Source organism: Callithrix jacchus, chromosome 12 (genome assembly GCF_049354715.1).
Source record: "Callithrix jacchus isolate 240 chromosome 12, calJac240_pri, whole genome shotgun sequence".
Classification (NCBI taxonomy): Eukaryota; Metazoa; Chordata; class Mammalia; order Primates; family Cebidae; genus Callithrix; species Callithrix jacchus.
The window spans coordinates 34,913,341-34,935,700 of record NC_133513.1 but is presented as its reverse complement, the minus strand read 5'-3'; the positions used below and the strand labels follow the sequence as shown (position 1 = coordinate 34,935,700).

At 42.8% G+C, this 22,360-nt stretch overlaps 1 protein-coding gene and 2 pseudogenes across 1 annotated transcript in view; all 3 read right to left on the bottom strand.

Annotated features, from left to right (window-relative positions):
• The window catches only part of LOC100414534 (uncharacterized), a 45,672-nt gene extending 44,269 nt beyond the window's left edge, over positions 1-1,403 (bottom strand). Inside the window, exon 1 of the mRNA XM_008991536.5 lies at positions 1,163-1,403. Within this exon, the coding sequence (XP_008989784.2) occupies positions 1,163-1,165 (3 nt within the window). The 5' untranslated portion in view covers positions 1,166-1,403. The remainder of the gene's footprint in view (positions 1-1,162) is intronic.
• A 5,016-nt stretch (positions 1,404-6,419) lies between these two features.
• LOC100409866 (riboflavin kinase pseudogene) lies at positions 6,420-6,910 on the bottom strand (annotated as a pseudogene).
• Positions 6,911-8,612: 1,702 nt separating this feature from the next.
• LOC100414891 (protein arginine N-methyltransferase 1-like) lies at positions 8,613-21,488 on the bottom strand (annotated as a pseudogene).
• Between the last annotated feature and the right edge of the window lie 872 nt (positions 21,489-22,360).

Genomic DNA, 22,360 nt, shown 5'->3' with positions numbered 1-22,360 from the left:
AAATATACAAAAGTTAGCCGGCTGTGATGGTGTGCACCTGTAATCCCAGCTGTTCAAGAGACGAAGATAGGAGAATCGCTTGAACCGGGGAAGCAAAGTCTGCAGTGAACCGAGATCACTCCACTGCACTCCAGCATGGGTGACAAAGTGAGATTACATCTTACTTTTTTTTTAATGACTAATGAAAATACTGCATCTAAAATGTACACTAAAGGACAAGTAGTTGATAATGTGAATTAGAGAGGGGAAATTGGCATTCGGAAATGTTAAAAAGAACTGGAAATGTAGTATTTTACTGCAAGCCAGAGTTAGGATGAAGGAATGCAGGGTGGGAGTGGAAGGTAGACTTGAGAGGTTGCTTGCGCCACATGTGAAAAACGCAGGGGAAAATCACTTTCCTGTGGTGTGAGAAAATAAGTGGCAGGCAATGAGACTGACGTGGCTCTAGTCTGAATTTTCACTTAAAAATAAAATCTAACTCAAGTGCATTTTGTGGGGGGAGAATAAATTATTACATTGGGAGAAAAAGCTTCAGGGTTAACCAATTATAAACTGTCAATTAACCTCTGATTGCATAACCAGAGAATTTGGAAGCTCAGAGTGGAAATTAAGAAACTACCTAACCATAACTGATTAATGAATGCGGGTATCTCTTAATCATGCACCTTATAAAATGTCTTCTCTTAAACCCTGTCGCATGGACCACAAACTACAAACCATAGCTGGGTGCTCTACAACTGTTTGAATAAATTATTTAACATTTTTGTGATGACTCCAATACATTTTTTATCAAAGAGGGACAAAAAGCTCTTCCGATTCCTGAACCCCGCACTCCAAGTCAGGATTCTCCCCTGGCGACCCTCCGGTGGTCCCTGCACAACTGGGGAGAGACGCGGCGCTGTGGGTGCAGAGCTGCCCAAAGCGGGCTCCAGGCTGGGGCACAGTCACTGTGTAGGCAAGAAACAGGATGCCTGGGGTCCCGCCTATCCGCCCAGCCGCCATCTTATGGCTGAAGGGAACTGAAGGTCGAGCTGGCCAAGGCGAACTCGCGGCCTCTGATTTTGGAGCTGACTGCTGGGGGCCTGAGAACCGCTACAGCCACTTCCCACCGCTTTCAATCAGCCCTTTCCCACTCTCTAGATGTCGGATCCCGCGCACTCACCATTTCGAGGTTTTCAGCGGCTTCTGGCGTCTCGGCTGTGGATCTCTCAATACCTGAAGGTCACAGGGCCACACAGATTAGACCTCCAGGAGCGGAGGACACAGAGCAGCCGAGGACACAGAGCAGCCGGGGACACAGAGCAGCGAAGACGAGACCCGGGGCTCTGGCTGCAAGAAGAGACAAAAGACCCGCCAAATCCCGGAAGCCGTCCTGCACTTTCCAGCTGCGTCTCTTATTGGACAGTTCCTAGTTTAGACTCTCGGACTAGATAATGCTTAAGGCCCGCCCCCTTTAGTCCCTGAATGACAGAAGATTTAACCAGACACTAGGCTAAATTAAGAAAGAGTGACAGCCTGGGCTGCAACTTTTTGAGGCAGAGCTTCCTCCCCCTGAGCTGAGCCGGGACCAACCAGGAGGGTGTTTGTATTTAACCTTGTGTATAAAGTGATGTGCATTTATAAGTAACGTATTATAAGGCTATTCACGCCTTATAATAAATGGAAAGAATCTAATAACAATTATTTAACAATTTCAAGTTTTATGACCTTCCTGGCTTCTGGTCCTTTGAGCAGGCAGCCTGAGATTTTAAAAAGGAGGCAATCCTCTGAAATAAAATGTGAGCCAAATGTGAATTTTACAATTTCTATTAGCCAAACATTTTTATTTTTTTTTGAGGCTGAGTCTCTATCACCCAGGCTGAGTGCAGTGGCGTAATCTCTGCTCACTGCAACCTCCGCCTCCCGGATTCAAGCGATTCTCTTACCTCAGCCTGCCTGGCTAATTATTATTATTATTATTTTGTATTTTTAGTAGAGACAGTTTCACCATGTCGACCAGGCTGGCCTCGAACTCCTGACCTCAGGTGATCTCCCCTACTCAGCCTTCGAAAGTGCTGGGATTACAGGCGTGTGCCACAGCACCTGGCTTTATGCAGCATTTTTAAAATAAAACTTTTCTATGGTTTCATTTCTAGGCAGACTTTTTATTGAATAGTGTTTGGATTTTTTTGGAAGCCTGTTTGAAGGATTAATTTGTGGTTGCATTAAAAGGTTAGTTGGGTGCCAGTTGCACAACCAGTTTGCTTTATTTTCATTTGGAGATATTTTTTCTAGAGCAGCCATAGTGTGCTGTGGAAAGTGGAGCTGGGCAGTGTCCTTCCCTGGCTGTATTATTTGGCCCTTCTGCTGTGTGCAGTGCTGAGAAAACCTCAGGCCTTGATTATCTACACAATGTCTCTGGGGACATTATTGACCCATTGCTGCTGACTGCCTGTGACTCTTGATTTTTATACAGCCTCCATGACACGCTTAATAATGCATGCTATCTTATTGCTACTCAGCTCTGGGAGCTAACTGATGCAGCTTTAGAACACCACAATGTTTCTGGAGAACGTTTATTGCATCTGGGGTAAAATGTTGTACAATTTTAAAATTCTGTCCTGTGTTGTTTTAATAGCTACCTCTATATCAAGATTCTACACACAGTTAAATTTTTACTGTTTTAAAAAAGCCAGTGCTAGATTTTCATATATTGTCAACAAGAAATTTAACATGATTAATATAAAATATTATACTTTTAAAATATTGGGATACTGAAGAGAATATTTTGTATTCACATTAGATTTGATATGTTGTTATAACACTTATCTTCAAAAGAAAATTTTAAAACATTTTGCAAGGATTATGCTGTGATTTGTTACTATGCTAGATATTACAGTGAATGGGGAGGATTTGGGGGTTTAACGTTTCTGATTGTATTTTAGTATGTTTCTAATTTCCTGCTGTCAAAATGTCTTCCAAGATACATTTTAACTTCTCTATATCAAGTTACATGAAATCAAGTAAAACTGTTCATTAGTTACTCTGAAAGGTTTTTTTAATTGAAGCCTTAATAAAAAAAATGGGTTTCCTTGAATGTGTATCTTTTTGTTTTATATTGGAGTCTTCATATATTTTATTAATATTATATTATTTTAATTTTTATTATTTCCCATATATTTCCTAATCCACAATTAACATTAATATGGTGCAATAATTTGTACCCTAAGTGTTGATGGAAATTATAGCACTTCAAAAGAAGCTCAGAGATCCTAAGAAAGAGGCTTTATTCTGTTGATAGGGTGAATAAAATGTACACCCTACCAACTGTATAAAGATAATGTATTTAAGAATTTAAGATAGTCTAAATATTTTAATGTATTTTAACTACTATTACTGGAGGAAAGGCTGTCAAGCTAAAAAAACATCAATTAATGCTTGTCTTGAACAGTTTTATAGAACAGATAGAACAAGCTGGGTTAATATTGTTGTTGCCTTTTAGTAAAGTCATATAGAGTTTTCATTAGAACAAAATTTTCTTTAACAAATCTTACTTTCAATAAAATTAAACTTTGGGGATTAAAATAGAGCTAATTTCTGCTTATCAGTATATGTTCAACTTTACAAAAACATCTACTATGCCACTGACAGCAATATGTTCAAATGATTAGTAGGTCACACCTTTAAAGTATTTAAAATTTGACAGCTTATATCAGTGAATTTTGCGATTTTAAAAAAGAAAGAGAAAAGGACCTTTCTTTTAAACTGTCATATTATCAAACTACCAACACTCTTCAAAACATTTCGAAATGTTCATTCCTTTGTTTTAGTTTATGGATTTAGTTTTCATGTTTTATAAAACTTTAGTAGTCGATTTTATGTTTGAGGGATACATAGTTTTCTAAATGTGTGCTTTTAAAAATATCAAACCATTATAAAATTAGGGTTCTTTTTTTTTTCTTTTCTTTTTTTTTTTGAGATGGGGTCTCGCTCGCTCTTGTTGCCCAAGCTGGAGTGCAATGGTGAGACTCGACTCACTGCAACCTCTGCCTTCCAGGTTCAAGTGATTCTCGTGCTTCAGCCTCCTGAGTAGCTGGAATTACAGGCATGTGCCACCACACCCGGCCAATTTTCGTGTTTTCAGTAGAGACCCGATTTCTCCATGTTGGTCAGGTTGGTCTCGAACTCTCCACCTCAGGTGATCTACCCACCTTGGCCTCCAAAGTGCTGGAATTACATGACTGAGCCACTGTGCCCAGCCTAAAATGAGAATTTTTAAATTAAACCTTTTGCAAAGGTGACTTCAGAGGGTGGGGTGGTACATAGTGTAGCCCTAGTGGGCTGATCTGTATGACAGATCTGTACAGAAACCCGAACAACAAACGCCCCTAATTTGAATCTAGTTGTTTCTCAGCTCATTTTCTTTCAGTTTATGTCCACTTGATGTGAATAGAACCCAATGAGAAAAGAAAAACCACAGGAAAGGCATTTCACTTCTCATCCTTACAAATTAATATTGTTCTTTTAAATTAAATAATTGAATCTCCTCTCATTTTTTATGCCAAACCCATGATATTTTAAGACACAGGATGACAGTAGATGCCACTAACCATCTCTAAGTATCAAGCAGAGGCCTTTTTAAAATCAAGGGGCAGTTCAGTAACCTTTGAAAAAGGTCCCTCTTCTCCAACAGCTTTAGATGTTTTTCTGAATACTTTTTACACAAAATAAAGTATTTTTAGCTTCTTTTTTTTGAGACAGAGTCTTACCAGGCTGGAGCCCAGTGGAGCAGTATCTGCTAACTGCAACCTCTGCCTCCTGGGTTCAAGCGATTCTTCTGCCTGAACCTCCCAAGTAGCTGGGACTACAGGTGCATGCCAAACACCCGGCTAACTTTTGTATTTTTAGTAGAGACGGGGTTTCACCATGTTGGCCAGGATGGTCTCAATCTCTTGACCTTGTGATCCACCTGCCTCGGCCTCCCAAAGTACTGGGATTACAGGCATGAGCCACTGCACCCGGATAAAATAAAGTATTTTTATTAAAATCAGTTCTAATTCATTTATACAGATTAGGGGAAAATGATTCATCATAAATTAAAATTACCCTCTATGTTTCTATATCTAACCCCTAGTCACCACCAAATCTGTTGCTACAGTGAACAATGATGCAATGTACTGTTTGAGGGGGTCCAAAGGAATCTGTAATTTCCCACATATTAGTTAGTTGAAGGAAAAATCCACAGTATGAAGACTATTTAACTAAAACTTTATGCTTCTCCCTCAAGCGATAAGTACTTTTTAGACTAGCATTAAATTATATTGCACATATACAACTATACCAGTTTAGATTTGACTTGGAACAAAATTAATTTCAAGGCCTTAAATATTAAAAATAAATAATTTTCTAACTATTTCATAGTTTAATTGGCTCTTAAATAGTTTGCTAGGGAGGGAAACATTTTGTTTTCTTTAAGAAACTGGCACATGTAAAAGAATATGTGTTCACTTAAATCTTGAGAAAAAGTAAAGATGAAGTCTGTTTTGTTTTTCCTAAAAAAGGAAAAAAAGAACCAAAAAAAAAAACGTTGAAGAACAAGAATATTTACCCTTAAAAAGAAGAAGCATTATCCAACAAAAAGGAGGTATATAGATTTGAAAACACTATTTTACTGTCTTCAACAACAAAAAGCAGAGAGAGGAAGTCCAGAGGACTGAGAATTGAAGCAGCTCTATACAAAAATGCAGATGTTACAGTGATGTGACTTCAAAGAAAATGAGTAAAGCAGAATGTTACGAACATCTGCATGTTTGTAACGTATTAATGCACAAAATGTCAGAAATACAAAGTCTGGGTTTCTTCCCTGTAGGTTTATGATAAACTATCAATTTGCTATCTAATGCCTTCCCTTTTTGTTGTTGTTTTTTTTTAAATAGAGATGGGGTCTCGCTATGTTGCCCAGACTGGTCTTGAACTCCGGAGCTCAAGGAATCCTCCCACCTCAGCTCCCAAAGTGCTGGGATTACAGGTGCAAGCCACTGCACTTGGCTTTAATGCATTTACTTTTATAAGCCTTCTTTGTTTAGAAGTATCCACTATACAAGTACATACATGCTGGTATTTTACCCTGAAAATTTCATTTTTCATCTCAAACTAGCGATTTGCCTTTTTACCCATACTTATACACAAGTAATACCTTTCTAGTGGTACATTTTAATCAATATATATTTTTAAATCTTGATTTTTAAGTGAATCTTTTTAGTGCTATGACATGATAAGCTTCATTTAACAGTTGAAGCATGATATGGTAACTACACTCTACTATTTAATTCACAACTGTAGGAAAGTGTTTGATTTTTAAAACATAACCAAGATGAGGCTGGACAGTAATAAACACAGAAACACTAGAAAAGAGTGAATGAATAAATAATACAATTTTTCATCAGTGGCCATTCATTGTTTTGCTTTTGGAAACCTGGAAGAAATTGTCTTCTTTGATTTTCAAATGCTCTGGTAAATCTAGTCGTTTCTTAGCTTCCTCAATATCACCTTGAATTGCTGAAATAAGTGACTCTAAAGAATCCAAAGTTCTTTTCTGGTCTGAGGTAGCCAACAATGGCCACATTGAGGATTTCCTTATAGAAGTCCTCTTTGGAGGTATGCATGATACAGGTTTCCATGGCCTTGTTCGTATTCTTGTAGTATGGGTTCCAGCCTATGCTCACCACCATCTTATGGACATCTCCACTTCCAACACCGACCCAACCACAATTAATGCCAGTGGATATATCGGCTGGAAGGTTATCTACCACTTGCTCAGGAAAATTAGCTGTGCAGATGCCCAGCAGCTTGGAGCCATGGCCAAAGCCATGCACCACTTGGCCGCGGCAGAAGTAAGGCAGATGTCCATAATGTAGTCCGCTCCCGGCATGGGCTGTGACCTGGTCCGCGCATCCTGCGGAGCCGCTGCCGAGGCAGTGCCTGGACCCCCAACAAAAGCCGCCCAGCAACTCCGGAGCTGCATCTCTCCACATTTTTTTAATTAGCTAGGTGTAGTGGTTCATGCCTTTATTCCTAGCTAATAGAGAGGCTGATGTTGGAGGATCACTTGAGCCCAGGAGGTCGAGGCTGTCGTGAGTCATGGTGTCACCACTGTATTTCAGCCTAGACAACAGTGCAAGACACTGTCACATACACACACACACAAAATCAGGGTGAATGTGTGACAAGCCACTGTCTATAGGTAGATGAGAAACCAGCAAAAAAGACTTGAAAGGAGCAACAGAAGGAGAAAAACAAGAAGAGGGTGGTGTCCTAGACGCAGGTGAGGTTAGATGGTACCTTTCTCCGGAACTCACTGGAAAGACTCCATGACGGTCCACACATGATTTGCTGGAATAACCTGATTGCGCAATAGGAGAAAAAAATGCAAGTTGCTGGAATCACATTTACAGATATACTCAAACACGTTAAATGCCAGAGTAAAAGGCTCTTGTAGGTGCTCCAAATATATATCCTCCTTAATTTATAAACCACAATGGTCTCTGAACCAAATCTTTTCTACTCAGAACTTTAGTTCTCAAGTAAAAGAACAGACAGTTAAATACTTTGTAAAGTTTTTTTCTTTTTTTTTTTTTTTGAGACAGAGTTTCGCTGTTACCCAGACTGGAGGGCAATGGCACATCTTGGCTCACTGCAACCTCCACCTCCTAGGCTCAAGCAATTCTCCTGCCTCAGCCTCCCAAGTAGCTGGGACTACAGATGTGCACCACCATGCCCAGCTAATTTTTTTTTGTATTCTTAGTAGAGACAGGGTTTCACCTTGTTGACCAGGATGGTCTCCATCTCTTGACCTCGTGATCCACCCGCCTCAGCCTCCCAAAGTACTGGGATTATAGGTGTGATCCACCGCGCCAGGCTTGTAAAGTTTTTAGTATGATAATTTTCAAACAATGTGTTTTTGACAAAAGCAGGAAGGGCAATCATCACCCCACATCCCTGAGTGAAATAGAAAGATTTGGAAAAGCACACGAAGAGAGCAGGAACATGAGGTCCAGACTTGTAGCAGCTTCTGAGAAAGATCTCATTCCAAGGACAAGCTCAAGTCCATGAGTGAAATGGCCAGGATGCCCTCCTGGAAGAGAAAGTTGGCAGAGCCCTATGAGGAGGGGACCCCCCCCCCCACAGCAGCATCTGCATCAGCCCAGTGAGATCAGAGATGGGATGATGAGAAACTGGAGAGCAGAGGGCGATAGACACCCAGAGAAGGGGACAGAGACCCAGACAGAGGAGCACAGAAATGAGGGAGACAGAGTCCTAGAGGAAGGAGGAAAGACAGAGCCTGAGGAGGATCAGAGCCTGAGGACAAAGGTTATATACTGAAACCTAGAGAGAGTGAAGAGTGAGGACACAGAGTCAGAGAAGGAAAAGAGGGTCCTGGGATGTAAATGATTCAGGGCTGTGGCTTGTGTGCAAATTCTGATTTCAACACTGCACAATGGAGACTTTCTACCCCAGCAAGACAAGGATAATAACAGAGCCCCATGAGGTTGTAGTGGGGACTGAATGGGATCATTCCATTGAAATCTCTGGTGGAGGATGTGACCCACCAGGAAGCTCACCTGCTATCAGTCCTAAAACTGGATGTTAAAGTAGGCCACCAGGGCATGCACGTAGTCATTCTGCACTTCACCTGCAGGCAGAAGAGGGAGGTGAAGGTCCGGTCTTCCACCTTGATGGTATATATGTCCCCCTCCTGCAGGACAGAAGTGGGAAAGCTCTGAGATGTGGCCCCATCCATGCTTCATTTTCTCCTCCCTCAGCTCCCCAGTCCCTGGAGGGCCCATTACTTTACCGTCCCCTTTCTGCTGGTCCTCACTCACTGGTTCCTGACTTCGACTCCTCATCCATTTCTCATCCTGCCTGTCTCACTCCCAACAACCCACCCCAGGTTCAATCCTGTGTTCCTTGATCCCTTCTTTCCCACACTCAAACCTGGCAGCTACACCCTAACTCTGTCCAGTGCCCACTCCTGCCCCCCATCTGGCCAGACTTCACTGAAACTCAGGTGCCCTGTGTTGCTGTCTCCCCAACCTTTTCTTGAAAAGTCCACCAATGTGATGACCTCAAACATCGACCCAAATGCCAACCTAAAACCCTGAGCCAGCTCCCCATATTCTCAGGAGGGTGACTTGGGAGGGATTCCTGCCCTTCCAGCCTCCTCGCCTCTGCCACTGAACAACTTCCTCTGCTCCCCATATCAAACCTCAACCCCCCAGCTCCAGCTCAATAAATACTCACTGTCACCATTCCTTTTTTTAAAAACAGGTCTTCAAAAGAAAAAAAAGAGAAACAAATAAACAAAAACTGTTGCCCAGGCTCAGTGCACTGGTGGGATCACAGCTTGATGCAGCCTTGAACTCCCAGGCTCAAGTGGTCCTCCTGCCTCAGCCTCCTGAGTAGCTGGCACCACAGGTGCAGCTCTGAGCCCAGCCTGTCCCCATGCTGTTTTGCAGTGGCCTGTGTGCCTGTGGCCTGGCCCTTTGCCCCTGGGGTTGTGCCTTTCAGTGCACATGCTGCAGGCTTTGAGCTGTTGGCTTTGGTGTGTCCTCCAGAGGACATGCCCCTGGGGGAGGGCCAGCCTGCCTTACTCACCATCGTTCCTGGAGCCCAATGCCAAGTGCCAGGCAGAACTCACAAAGATATTTAAAAGACAAAGTGGCTTTTCAGGTCCTCCAGCACCACCTCTGGCTGAGAGGTCAGGCTCTGAGACCTCAGGCCAATGTTCTGGCCTCCAAAGTCCTGCACCAGGTCCAGGGGATGGTCTGTCTTTGATTTCAACCCTGGGGACCCCTGGCCATGCCCACTCTGTCACATTTATGCTACTTAGGGTCCACCATGTCCACTAGGGATCCTTGATGGCCTCATCTTTGATGCAAGACATGTTGAAGCCATACAAGTTCTCCCACTTGCGGGAGGCAGGCGGGGCGGAGAGTGAGCCCGCAGCAGCTCAGTTGAGGCCCGGCCCACTGGCTCCACGGGCTGCCCTCACAGTGGATCTTGTAGACTTTGGACTGCTGGTCCTCGATGGCCCTCAAATACAGTGTGGCTTGGTGTGGAAGATGAGGCCCTCGGGTGCCTGCAGGGGCAGGGTGAGGGCATGAAGCGTGGGGCCTGGCAACATTGCCCAGAGTCTTGACAGTGTGGCCTCCTACTCTGGTCTGAGCCACCATCACGTCACAGCTGCACTCACACTCACCCTCTGGTCTATTTGCCACAGGGCCACCAGAGGACACCCAGAAGCCCCTCAGTCAGCTCCTGTCCTTCAGAAGTTCTGGGGATTCTGAGACCCTCCCTTGCTGCCCTGAGAGGAAAAGCAAAGTTGCATGGGTCCCATAAGCCCTACAAAATCTGCACACCCCCCTCCACCCCTCACCTCTATCCAACTTTTATTGCCATTCTAGACCCTCCTTCCACACTAGCCCTTCTGCGGCTCCACACACAGGAAGTACACGCCTGCCCTGGCTGTCCATCCACCCAGAATGCTTCTCTTCTGAGATCTGAGTGGCTCCTTCCTGTGCTCCATTCAGCTGTCAGTCACCTCTCCCAGAGAGGCCTGCTGAAACTGCAGCACCTGGGCCATTGCCCTGCTATGGTTTACCTGTCCTGATGAACCCCCAACACTGCACCCTCTCCCTGCCAGCATACAGATCCAGATCCAGTGCCTGTTACACCTGGCTTGGGCTGTGGCCTTCTGACACCTGGTAGCCCAGCCTCCATATTAAGTCCTGTCTGTGGGGAAGAATGAGCGTGGCTTCACCTTCTGCCTAGACCATAGCCCATGTGAGCTGCACTCATCCTTCCGGGGGCCTCACCAGCCACTTATTCCCAGCATAGAGCACGGTGTTGAGCATGGACAAGTAGAAGAGCACCATCCACTCGCTGATGATGAGGTCCACCTTCTGCACTGGGAGTTCCACCCTCCCCTTGTGATGGTCACCACTGCAGGGTGGACCAGGGCAGGCAAGTCAGACCCCAGCAGGCCTGCCCCTCACTTCCCTGGGGTCTGGAGCCAGGAGACCCCACCAGGCAGCCTGGATTTAGAAATCATAAAGAACTTGATGAGCTGAAGTCATGAACCCTCTTAACACTGTTTTCAAATTCATCCGTCAATTTGGATATTTTTGAGACAGGAGCAGAAATTTTATGTGGACTGGGTATCAGGTGATGTTAAGATTTTGTCTTTAATTGGGTGGGCTTGAAATAATAAGTATCTGTGTGGTCAGCTTCTCAAAATAGCCTTATGTATTAGATAAGACACCAGAGACAGATTTACCAGGGAAATTGCACTACAGTAGAAATCTGCTTCAAATGGAGAGAACATTTAAAGTTGAGTGATGAGGACTTCTGGTTTCATTACAATAGTCTCTGTAATAAAATCATTTCAGTGTCCAGAGGGAAATCTACCACCTTCACACGTTCCCTATCCCACCAACCTAGCTGGGCAATTTAGCAAGAACTACCAAACTTACTAACTCATATTTCACTATGTCACCTAGGGTGGTCTCAAAATCCTGGGTGAAAACAATTCTCCTGTCTCAACCTCCCAAAGTGCTGGGATTACAGGCATGAGGCACTGGGTCTGGCCACTATCAACTAACTTTTGGGCCAAGCAACCTCCTTTCATAAATTGACCTCACAAATAAATTAGTTTGTGTATGAAACGACATTATGCACAAAGTACGAAAATCTCAGAGCAGGCTGGGTGTAGAGGCTCATGCCTGTAATCCTAGCACTTTGGAAGTCCAAGGTGGGAGAATCTCTGCTTAAGCCCAGAAGTTCAAGACCAGTCTGGGCAACATGGCAAAATGTCACCTCTACAGAAAAATTTTTAAAAAGCCAGATATGGTGGCAGAAGTCTGTAGTCCCAGCCTCTCGGGAGGCTGAGGTGGGAGGATGACCTGAGCTCAGGAGGCAAAGATGGCTGTGAGCCATCATTGCACCACTTACTGAACTGCAGACTGGACAACAGAGCCAGACCCTGGTTCAGAAAATAATGGATGCTATTCTCCAGACCACCTCACAGGCCCCCAGTAGTGTCTTCTGAGAATATTTTGTCCCACTGAGACCTCTTGTGGAGATGACACATGCACTTGGCAGACAGGACAAATGCGCTGTGTCCAGGTGGCCCCTGTAGTCAACCCCCTTCTCCCATCATGACCCCACCACACTCACGAGGCAGGGTCCCTCCAGCCTCACTCCAGATAAGATGGAACACCTACCACAAGAATCTGGTCATAAAGGAGCCACCAACCCTTCACACTGATGATGGAGGGAATCCTGATTGGTGGCAGCTGATCTGAGGGACCATTCCCACAGCGAGGGTCCGACTCTGTTGCCCAGGCTGGAGTTCAGTGGTGCAATCATGGCCCACTGCAGCCTTGACCTCCTGCACTCAAGTGACCCTTCCACCTCAGCCTCCCAAGTAGCTAGAACTACAGGCATGCACTACCAGGTCCAGCTGTTTTAAAAAATTTTGTGTAGAGATGGTGTCTTGTCATATTGCCAGGGCTGGTCTCAGACTTCTGGGCTCATGTGATTCTCCTGCCTCAGCCTCCCAAATTGCTGGGATTACAGGCATGAGTCACCACACCCAGCACCCAGCCAACTGTTGGTTTTATTTTACTGAATGCTTTAGGGTTATAGTATTTACCTTTAATTTATCACAGTCTACCTTCAAGTGATATATGCCACTTTCTGTATATTATAAGACCTTTAGTATGCTTCCATTCATTCCTGCTCAACCTTTACACTCTTGTATTGTGCATTATACTTTTACATATGTTACAAACCCCAAAACACATTGTTATTTTCATTTAAATAGTTATCTTTTTTCCTTAGAGAGAGGGTCTCACTCTGTCAACCAGGCTGGAGTGCAGTGGTGCAATTGTGGCTCACTAAGCCTCAATCTCTCTAGGCTCAGGTGATCCCCTCACCTCAGCCTCCTGAGTAGCTGAAACTAAAAATGCATGCCACCACACCAGGCCAATTTTTGTGTTTTGTGAGGAGATGGGGTTTTGCCATATTGCCCAGCTGGTTGCCAACTCCTAGCTAGGCTCAAGTGATCTGACTTTCTCAGCTTCCCAAAGTGCTGGCATTATAGGTGTGAACCACTTAACCGGGCCTAAACAGTTAGTTAGCTTTTAAAGAGACTTAAATAATAAGAAAAATAATCATATATATTTACCTGTGCTGTTACCATTTCCAGCACTCTTCATTTCTGATTCTATATGACATCATCTTCTTTCTGTCTGAAGGATGTCCTTGAACATATCTTGTAGTACAGATTTACTGGTGATTAATTCTTTCTGTTTTTGTATGTCTAAAAATGTCTTTCTTTTATCATTTTTTGTTTTTAAGAGATGGAGTCTTTCTCTGTCATCCAGGCTGGAGTGCAGTGGCAAAATCATAGCTCACTGCAGCCTTGAACTCCTGGGCTCAAACAATCCTTCCAACCTCGGCCTCCGAAAGCACTGGAATTACAGGTGTGAGCCACCATGACCAGATGCACCTTGTTTTTTGAAAGATATTTTCATGAGTGTAGAATTGTAGGTTGTCAGGTTTTTTAAAAATTTCTTTTCAGTACTTTGAGGATGTTTCTTCCCAGTCTTCTTGTTTGCATTGTTTCAGATGAGAAATCTGATGTCATCCTTCTCTTTTTTTGTGTGTGTGTATTTGGCATCTTCCAATTTTCCCACTGGCCACTTTTAAGATTTTCTCTTTAGCACTGGTTTTGAGTAATTTGATTTTGATATGCCTTGGTATAATTTTCTTTATGTGCTTGGGGTTCTTTGAGCCTCTTTGCTCTTTAGGTGTCTGGTGTTCCTTGAATATGGAAAAATTTTGGCTGGTATTTTTTCAAATGTCCTTTTTTTTTTCTGAGTCTCTCCTTTATTTTCCTTCATGGATACATATTACTCATAAATTAGGCTTGAAGTCCCATGACTTGGTGATGCTGTTTTTAATTTTTTGGAGTTTTTTCCCTTGTGTTTTGTTTTCAGTTGTTTTTATTGTTATGCCTTCAAGTTGACTAACACTTTCCTCCGCAATGTCTAATGTACTATGAATTCAATTCAATGTATTTTTTATATTGTCAAACTCTCTAGCTTTTTTTTTTAAATTTTTTTTTTTGCATTTTAGGTTTTGGGGTACATGTGCAGAACATGCAAGACAGTTGCATAGGTACACACATGACAGTGTGTTTTGCTTCCTTTCTCCCCTTCACCCACATTTGGCATTTCTCCCCAGGCTATGCCTCCCCAGGTCCCCGCCCCCACTGGCCCTCCCCTTTTCCCCCCAATAGACCCCAGTGTTTAGTACTCCCCTCCCTGTGTCCATGTGTTCTCATTTTTCATCACCCGCCTATGAGTGAGAATATGTGGTATTTCATTTTCTGTTCTTGTGTCAGTTTGCTGAGAATGACGTTCTCCAGAGTCATCCATGTCCCTACAAATGACACGAACTCATCATTTCTGATTGCTGCATAATATTCCATGGTGTATATGTGCCACATTTTCCCAATCCAGTCTATCATCAATGGGCATTTGGGTTGATTCCAGGTCTTTGCTATTGTAAACAGTGCTGCAATGAACATTCGTGTGCATGTGTCCTTATAGTAGAACGATTTATAGTCCTTTGGATATATACCCAGTAATGGGATTGCTGGATCAAATGGAATTTCTATTTCTAAGGCCTTGAGGAATCGCCACACTGTCTTCCACATGGTTGAACTAATTTACACTCTCACCAACAGTGTAAAAGTGTTCCTTTTCCTCCACAGCCTCTCCAGCATCTGTTGTCTCCAGATTTTTTGATGATCACCATTCTAACTGGTGTGAGATGGTATCTCAATGTGGTTTTGATTTGCATCTCTCTGATGACCAGTGACGATGAGCATTTTTTCATATGATTGTTGGCCTCATATATGTCTTCTTTCATAAAGTGTCTGTTCATATCCTTTTTTTTTAAATTTTTTATTGGATTTTAGGTTTTGGGGTACATGAGCAGAGCATGCAAGACAGTTGCGTAGGTACACACATGGAAGTGTGCTTCGCTTTCCTTTTCCCCTTCACCCACGTTTGGCATTTCTCCCCAGGCTATCCCTCCCCACCTCCTCCTCCCACTGGCCCTCCCCCTTTCCCCCCTATAGACCCCAGTGTTTAGTACTCCCCTTTCTGTGTCCATGTGTTTTCATTTTTCATCACCCGCCTATGAGTGAGAATATGTGGTGTTTCAATTTCTGTTCTTGTGTCAGTTTGCGGAGGATGATGTTCTCCAGATTCATCCATGTCCCTAAAATCACAAGCATTCATCTACACCAATAACAGACTTAAAGAAAGCCAAATCAAGAATGAACTGCCATTCACAATTGCTACAAAAAGAATAAAATACCTTGTAATACAACTCACAAGGAACGTAAGGGACCTCTTCAAGGAGAACTACAAACCACTGCTCAACAAAATCAGAGAGGACACAAACAGATGGAGAAACATTCCATGTTCATGGTTAGGAAGAATTAATATCGTGAAAATGGCTATACTGCCCAAAGTAATTTACAGAATCAACGCTATCCATCGACTTTCTTCACAGAACTGGAAAAAACCACCATGAACTTCATATGGAACCAAAAGAGAGCCCGCATAGCCAAGTCAATTCTAAGCAAAAAGAACACAGCAGGAGGCATTACACTACCGGATTTCAAACTATACTACAAGGCTACAGTAATCAAAACCGCATGGTACTGGTACCAAAACAGAGGTATAGACCAATGGAACAAAACAGAGGTACCGGAGGCAACACAACATATCTGTAACTATATAATCTTTGATAAACCTGACAAAAACAAGCAATGGGGAAAGGATTCCCTGTTTAACAAATGGTGTTGGGAAAACTGGCTAGCCATGTGCAGAAAGCAGAAACTGGACCCCTTCCTGTTCATATCCTTTGCCCATTTTTGAATGGGCTTGTTTGGTTTTTTTTTTCCTGTAAATCTGTTTGAGTTCTTTGTAAATTCTGGATATCAGCCCTTTGTCAGACGGGTAAACTGCAAAAATTTTTTCCCGTTCTGTTGGTTGCCGATTCACTCTAGTGACTGTTTCTTTTGCCGTGCAGAAGCTGTGGAGTTTCATTAGGTCCCATTTGTCTATTGTGGCTTTTGTTGCCAATGCTTCTGGTGTTTTGTTCATGAAGTCCTTGCCTACTCCTATATCCTGGATAGTTTTGCCTATATTTCCTTCTAGGGTTTTTATGGTGCCAGGTCTTATGTTTAAGTCTTTAATCCATCTGGAGTTAATTTTAGTGTAAGGTGTCAAGAAGGGGTCCAGTTTCTGCTTTCTGCACATGGCTAGCCAGTTTTCCCAACACCATTTATTAAACAGGGAATCCTTTCCGCATTGCTTGTTTTTGTCAGGTTTATCAAAGATTGTATGGTTGTAGATATGTTGTGTTGCTGGTGTCTCTGTTTTGTTCCATTGGTCTATATCTCTGTTTTGGTACCAGTACCATCCTGTTTTGATTACTGTAGCCTTGTAGTATAGTTTGAAATCTGGTAGTGTGATGCCCCCCGCTGTGTTCTTTTTGCTTAGAATTGACTTGGCTATGCGGGCTCTCTTTTGGTTCCATATGAAGTTCATGTGGTTTTTTTCCAGTTCTGTGAAGAAAGTCAATTGTAGCTTGATGATGATAGTGTTGATTCTGGAAATTACTTTGGGCAGTGTAGCCATTTTCATGATATTAATTTTTCCTAACCATGAACATGGAATGTTTCTCCATCTGTTCGTGTCCTCTCTTATTTCCTTGAGCAGTGGTTTGTAGTTTACCTTGAAGAGATCCCTTACGTTCCTTGTGAGTTGTATTCCTAGGTATTTTATTCATATTGTAGCAATTGTGAATGGCAGTTCGTTCTTGATTTGGCTTTCTTTAAGTCTGTTTTTGGTGTATAGGAATGCTTTGATTTTTGCACATTGATTTTATATCCTGAGACTTGGCTGAAGTTGCTTATCAGTTTCAGGGGTTTTTGGACTGAGGCGATGGGGTCTTCTAGGTATACTATCAAGTCGTCTGCAAATAAAGACAATTTGGCTTCCACCTTTCCTATTTGAATGCCCTGCCCTTAATTTCTTTTTCTTGCCTGATTGCTCTGGCTAGAATGCCCAGTACTATATTGAATAGGAGTGGTGAAAAAGGGCATCCTTATCTAGTGCTGGATTTCAAAGGGAATGCTTCCAGTTTTTGCCCATTCAGTATAATATTGGCTGTTGGTTTGCCGTAAATAGCTTTTATTACTTTGAGATATGTTCCACCTATACCGAGCTTATTGAGGGTTTTTAGCATAAATGGCTGTTGAATTTTGTCGAATGCCTTCTCTGTGTCAATTGAGATAATCATGTGGTTTTTGTTTTTGGTTCTGTTTATGTGGTGCATTACATTTATAGACTTGCGTATGTTGAACCAGCCTTGCATTCCCAGGATGAATCCTACTTGATAGTGATGGATAAGTTTTTTGATTTGCTGTTGCAATCGGCTTGCCAATATTTTATTGAATATTTTTGCATCTTTGTTCATCATGGATATTGGCCTGAAGTTTTCTTTTCTTGTTGGGTCTCTGCCGGGTTTTGGTATCAGGATGATATTGGTCTCATAAAATGATTTGGGAAGGATTCCCTCTCTTTGGATTATCTGGAATAGTTTCAGAAGGAATGGTACCAGATCCTCTTTGTGTGTCTGGTAGAATACGGCTATGAACCCATCTGGACCTGGGCTTTTTTTGTGTGGTAGGCTCGTAATTGCTGCCTCGACTTCTGACCTTGTTATTGGTCTATTCATAGTTTCAGCTTCCTCCTGGTTCAGGTGTGGGAGGACACATGTGTCCAGGAATTTATCCATTTCTTCCAGGTTTACTAGTTTATGTGTATAGAGCTGTGTGTAATATTCTCTGATGATGGTTTGAATTTCTGTGGAATCTGTGGTGATTTCCCCTTTATCATTTTTTATTGCATCTAGTTGGTTGTTCTCTCTTTTATTTTTAATCAATCTGGCTAGTGGTCTGTCTATTTTGTTGATCTTTTCAAAAAACCAGCTCTTGGATTTATTGAGTTTTTGAAGGGCTTTTCATGTCTCTATCTCCTTCAGTTCAGCTCTGATCTTAGTTATTTCTTGTCTTCTGCTGGGTTTTGAGTTTTTTGATCTTGCTCCTCTAGCTCTTTCAATTTTGATGATAGGGTGTCAATTTTGGATCTCTCCATTCTCCTCATATAGGCAATTATTGCTATATATTTTCCTCTAGAGACTGCTTTAAATGTGTCCCAGAGGTTCTGGCATGTTGTGCCTTCATTCTCATTGGTTTCGAAGAACTTCTTTATTTCTGCCTTCATTTCATTGTTTATCCAGTCAACATTCAAGAGCCAGTTGTTCAGTTTCCATGAAGCTGTGCGTTTCTGAATTGGTTTCTGAATTCTGAGTTCTAACTTGATTGCACTATGGTCTGAGAGACAGTTTGTTATGATTTCAGTTGTTTTGCATTTGCTGAGGAGTGCTTTACTTCCAATTATGTGGTCAATTTTAGAGTAGGTATGATGTGGTGCTGAGAAGAATGTATATTCTGTGGATTTGGGGTGGAGAGTTCTGTAAATGTCTATCAGGTTTGCTTGCTCCAGGTCTGAGTTCAAGCCCTGGATATCCTTGTTGATTTTCTGTCTGGTTGATCTGTCTAATATTGACAGTGGAGTGTTAAAGTCTCCCACTATTATTGTGTGGGAGTGTAAGTCTCTTTGTAAGTCATTAAGAACTTGCCTTATGTATCTGGGTGCTCCTGTATTGGGTCCATATATGTTTAGGATCGTTAGCTATCCTTGTTGTATTGATCCTTTTACCACTATGTAATGGCCTTCTTTGTCTCTTTTGATCTTTGTTGCTTTAAAGTCTATTTTATCAGAGATGAGAATTGCAACTCCTGCTTTTTTTGCTCTCCATTTGCTTGGTAAATCTTCCTCCATTTCTTTATTTTGAGCCTTTGTGTATCCTTGCATGTGAGATGGGTTTCCTGAATACAGCACACTGATGGGTTTTGGATTTTTATCCAGTTTGCCAGTGTGTATCTTGATTGGTGCATTTAGTCCATTTACATTTAGGGTTAATATTGTTATGTGTGAATTTGATACTGCCATTTTGATGCTAGCTGGCTGTTTTGCCCATTAGTTGTTGTAGATTCTTCATTATGTTGATGCTCTTTAGCATTTAGTGTGATTTTGGAATGGCTGGTACTGGTTGTTTCTTTCTATGTGTAGTGCCTCTTTTAGGAGCTCTTGTAAAGCAGGCCTGGTGGTGATAAAATCTCTGAGTACTTGCTTGTTCGCAAAGGATTTTATTCTTCCTTCACTTCTGAAGCTCTGTTTGGCTGGATATGAAATTCTGGGTTGAAAGTTCTTTTCTTTAAGGATGTTGAATATTGGCCCCCACTCTCTTCTGGCTTATAGAGTTTCTGCTGAGAGATCTGCTGTGAGTCTGATGGGCTTCCCTTTGTGGGTGACCCGACCTTTCTCTCTGGCTGCCTTTAGCATTTTCTCCTTCATTTCAACCCTGGTGAATCTGATGATTATGTGTCTTGAGGTTGCTCTTCTTGCAGAGTATGTTTGTGGTGTTCTCTGTATTTCCTGGATTTGAGTGTTGGCCTGTCTTGCTAGGTTGGGGAAATTTTCCTGGATAATATCCTGAAGAGTATTTGCCAGCTTGGATTCAGTCTCTTCGTCACATTCTGGTATGCCTATCAAACGTAGGTTAGGTCTCTTCACATAGTCCCACATTTCTTGGAGACTTTGTTCATTCGTTTTTGCACTTTTTTCTCTGATCTTGGTTTCTCATTTTATTTCATTGAGTTGATCTTCGACTTCTGATATTCTTTCTTCTACTTGGTCAATTCGGCTGTTGAAACTTGTGCATGTTTCACGAAGTTCTCGTATTGTGTTTTTCAGCTCCTTTAATTCATTCATATTCCTCTCTAAGTTATCCATTCTTGTTATCAATTCCTCGAATCTTTTTTCAAATCTTTTTTCATGGTTCTTAGTTTCTTTGCGTTGATTTAAAACATGTTCTTTTAGCTCACAAAAGTTTCTCATTATCCACCTTCTGAAGTCTAATTCCGTCATTTCGTCACAGTCATTCTCCGTCCAGCTTTGTTCCCTTGCTGGTGAGGAGTTTTGGTCCTTTCTAAGAGGCGAGGTGTTCTGGTTTCGGGTGTTTTCCTCCTTTTTGCACTGGTTTCTTCCCATCTTTGTGGATTTATCCACCTGTTGTCTGAGTAGTTGCTGACTTTTCGATTGGGTCTCTGAGTGGATGCCCAGATTGTTGATGATGAAGTATTTTTGTTACTTGGTTTTCCTTCTACCAGTCTAGCCCCTCCACTGTACGACTTCTGAGGTTCACTCCAGGCCCTGCTTGTCTGGGGTGCACCTATAGCAGCTGCGGAACAGCAAGGGATGCTACAAGTTTCTTTTTCTGCTATCTTTGTCCCAGAATGATGCCTGCCAAATGTCAGTCTTTTGGATATAGAGGGGTCAGGGAGCTGCTTGAGGAGACAGTCTGTACTTTATAGGAGCTCAATTGCTGAGCTGTGAGCTCTGTTCTTCATTCAGGGCTGTTAGGCTGCTATGTTTAATTCTGCTGCAGCAGCAGTCATAAAAAAAAAAAACCCTTCTTTTCTCAGATGCTCTGTCTTGGGGGTTTGGGGCTTTCTTTGTGAGTGTCTGTTGCCCTGTCCTGCCCAGCTAGGAGGCAGTCTAGTCACTATTTGCCTGCCGAGGCTCCACCCTGCTGGTGTGAGGTTCACCCTGTTGCTGCATCTCTGCCCTTCTGTTGCAGTCTCTGCCCTGCTGCCATGGGCTATGACCTGCAGTGGAGTCTCTCTGTTGTGGCGGGTTGCCTTGGCAATGGCAGGCTGCGTCAGCAATGGGCATGTTCCTCAGTAGGGGCGGATTGCCTCGGTAATGGTGGACGCTCCTCCCCCACCAAGCTGCACCGTCCTGGGTTCAGCTGTGCCCGCAGTGAAACTCTCCACCCAGAGTGTTTGGAATCGCCATTTTGTTTGTCCCACTGCGCTACCCCAGAAGCCGTTTCCCTGGAATCTCCTGGCCTGGCTCACTGTCCAAGTCCTGTTCAGTCAGATAGATATGCCAATCTGCCCTCTCAAGTCTCAGATTGCCGGTTCAACAGGGCACCCGGACCAGTACGCTTTGTGTGGAGTGCTGTGGAGCACCACTGCACTACAGCGCCAGCCGCCAGCTGCACCGGCTGCTGGCTGCACCAGCCAAAACCTCTGCCTGGTGTCCCACGTCTCTTCTATACCTGGGAATTTCCCCGTTCTGTGGGCAACAAAGATCTGTCTGGAAATGCGGCCCTGACTCAGCCTCTGCGCGTTCACTGAGAGCTTCAATCCTGAGTTGTTCTCACCACGCCATCTTGAGTCAAATGTTCAAGTCTCTAGCTTTTTAACTTATAGCATACTCTGAACTTTTTCCTCAGAACACTTCTGACATCAAACATGTGGGGTTTTTTTCACATCAACAACCAGTTCTCCAACTCTCCAGACACCAACTGGGTGTCCAACAATTCAATTCTGATACTAACTACCTGGCATTGGTGTCAGAGCCCACAAGTTAAGGGCTTGGTCCCATAAAATTGCCTGCACTTCAGACACCAATTGAAAACCCCAGACCTTCCACAATTGTGACTGATAATGTATAAATCAATGGTTTCCAAAACACCTTCCTCACGTTTGATAATTTGTTAGAATGGGTCACGGAACTCAGGAAGACACTTTATTTATCATTATCAGTTTATTACAAAGGCTGCAACTCGCAACTCAGGGATGGATAAATGGAAGAGATTTATAGGACTAGATACAAATGGGTACCCTACCAGCAGACCAGTAAACTCCTAGTATGGAAGTATGGACTTCCATACCAGTCCAGAAGCCCTTCCATCCTTTCATTCAGGGTTTTTTAATGAAATTTTCATTATGTAAGCATGACTGATAAAGGCTTTGCTGGAGACTGATGATTATCTCAATCTCCAGACCCTCTCCCCTTTCCAGAGGCCCATGATGGGGCTAACAGCTCTCATCTGAAGTTACCTAGGGGCCCACTGAGAGTGACCTCATTAGCATAATCTCACAAGTGTTTGAGAGGCATATTATGAATAACAGGATGATCCTCTCACCTCATTATTCAGGAAATTACAAGAATTTTGTGCCAGAAACCAGGAACAAAGACCACATTTATACTTCTTCTTCTATCACAATATTACATGTAAAGTTATAATAACAGTGTTA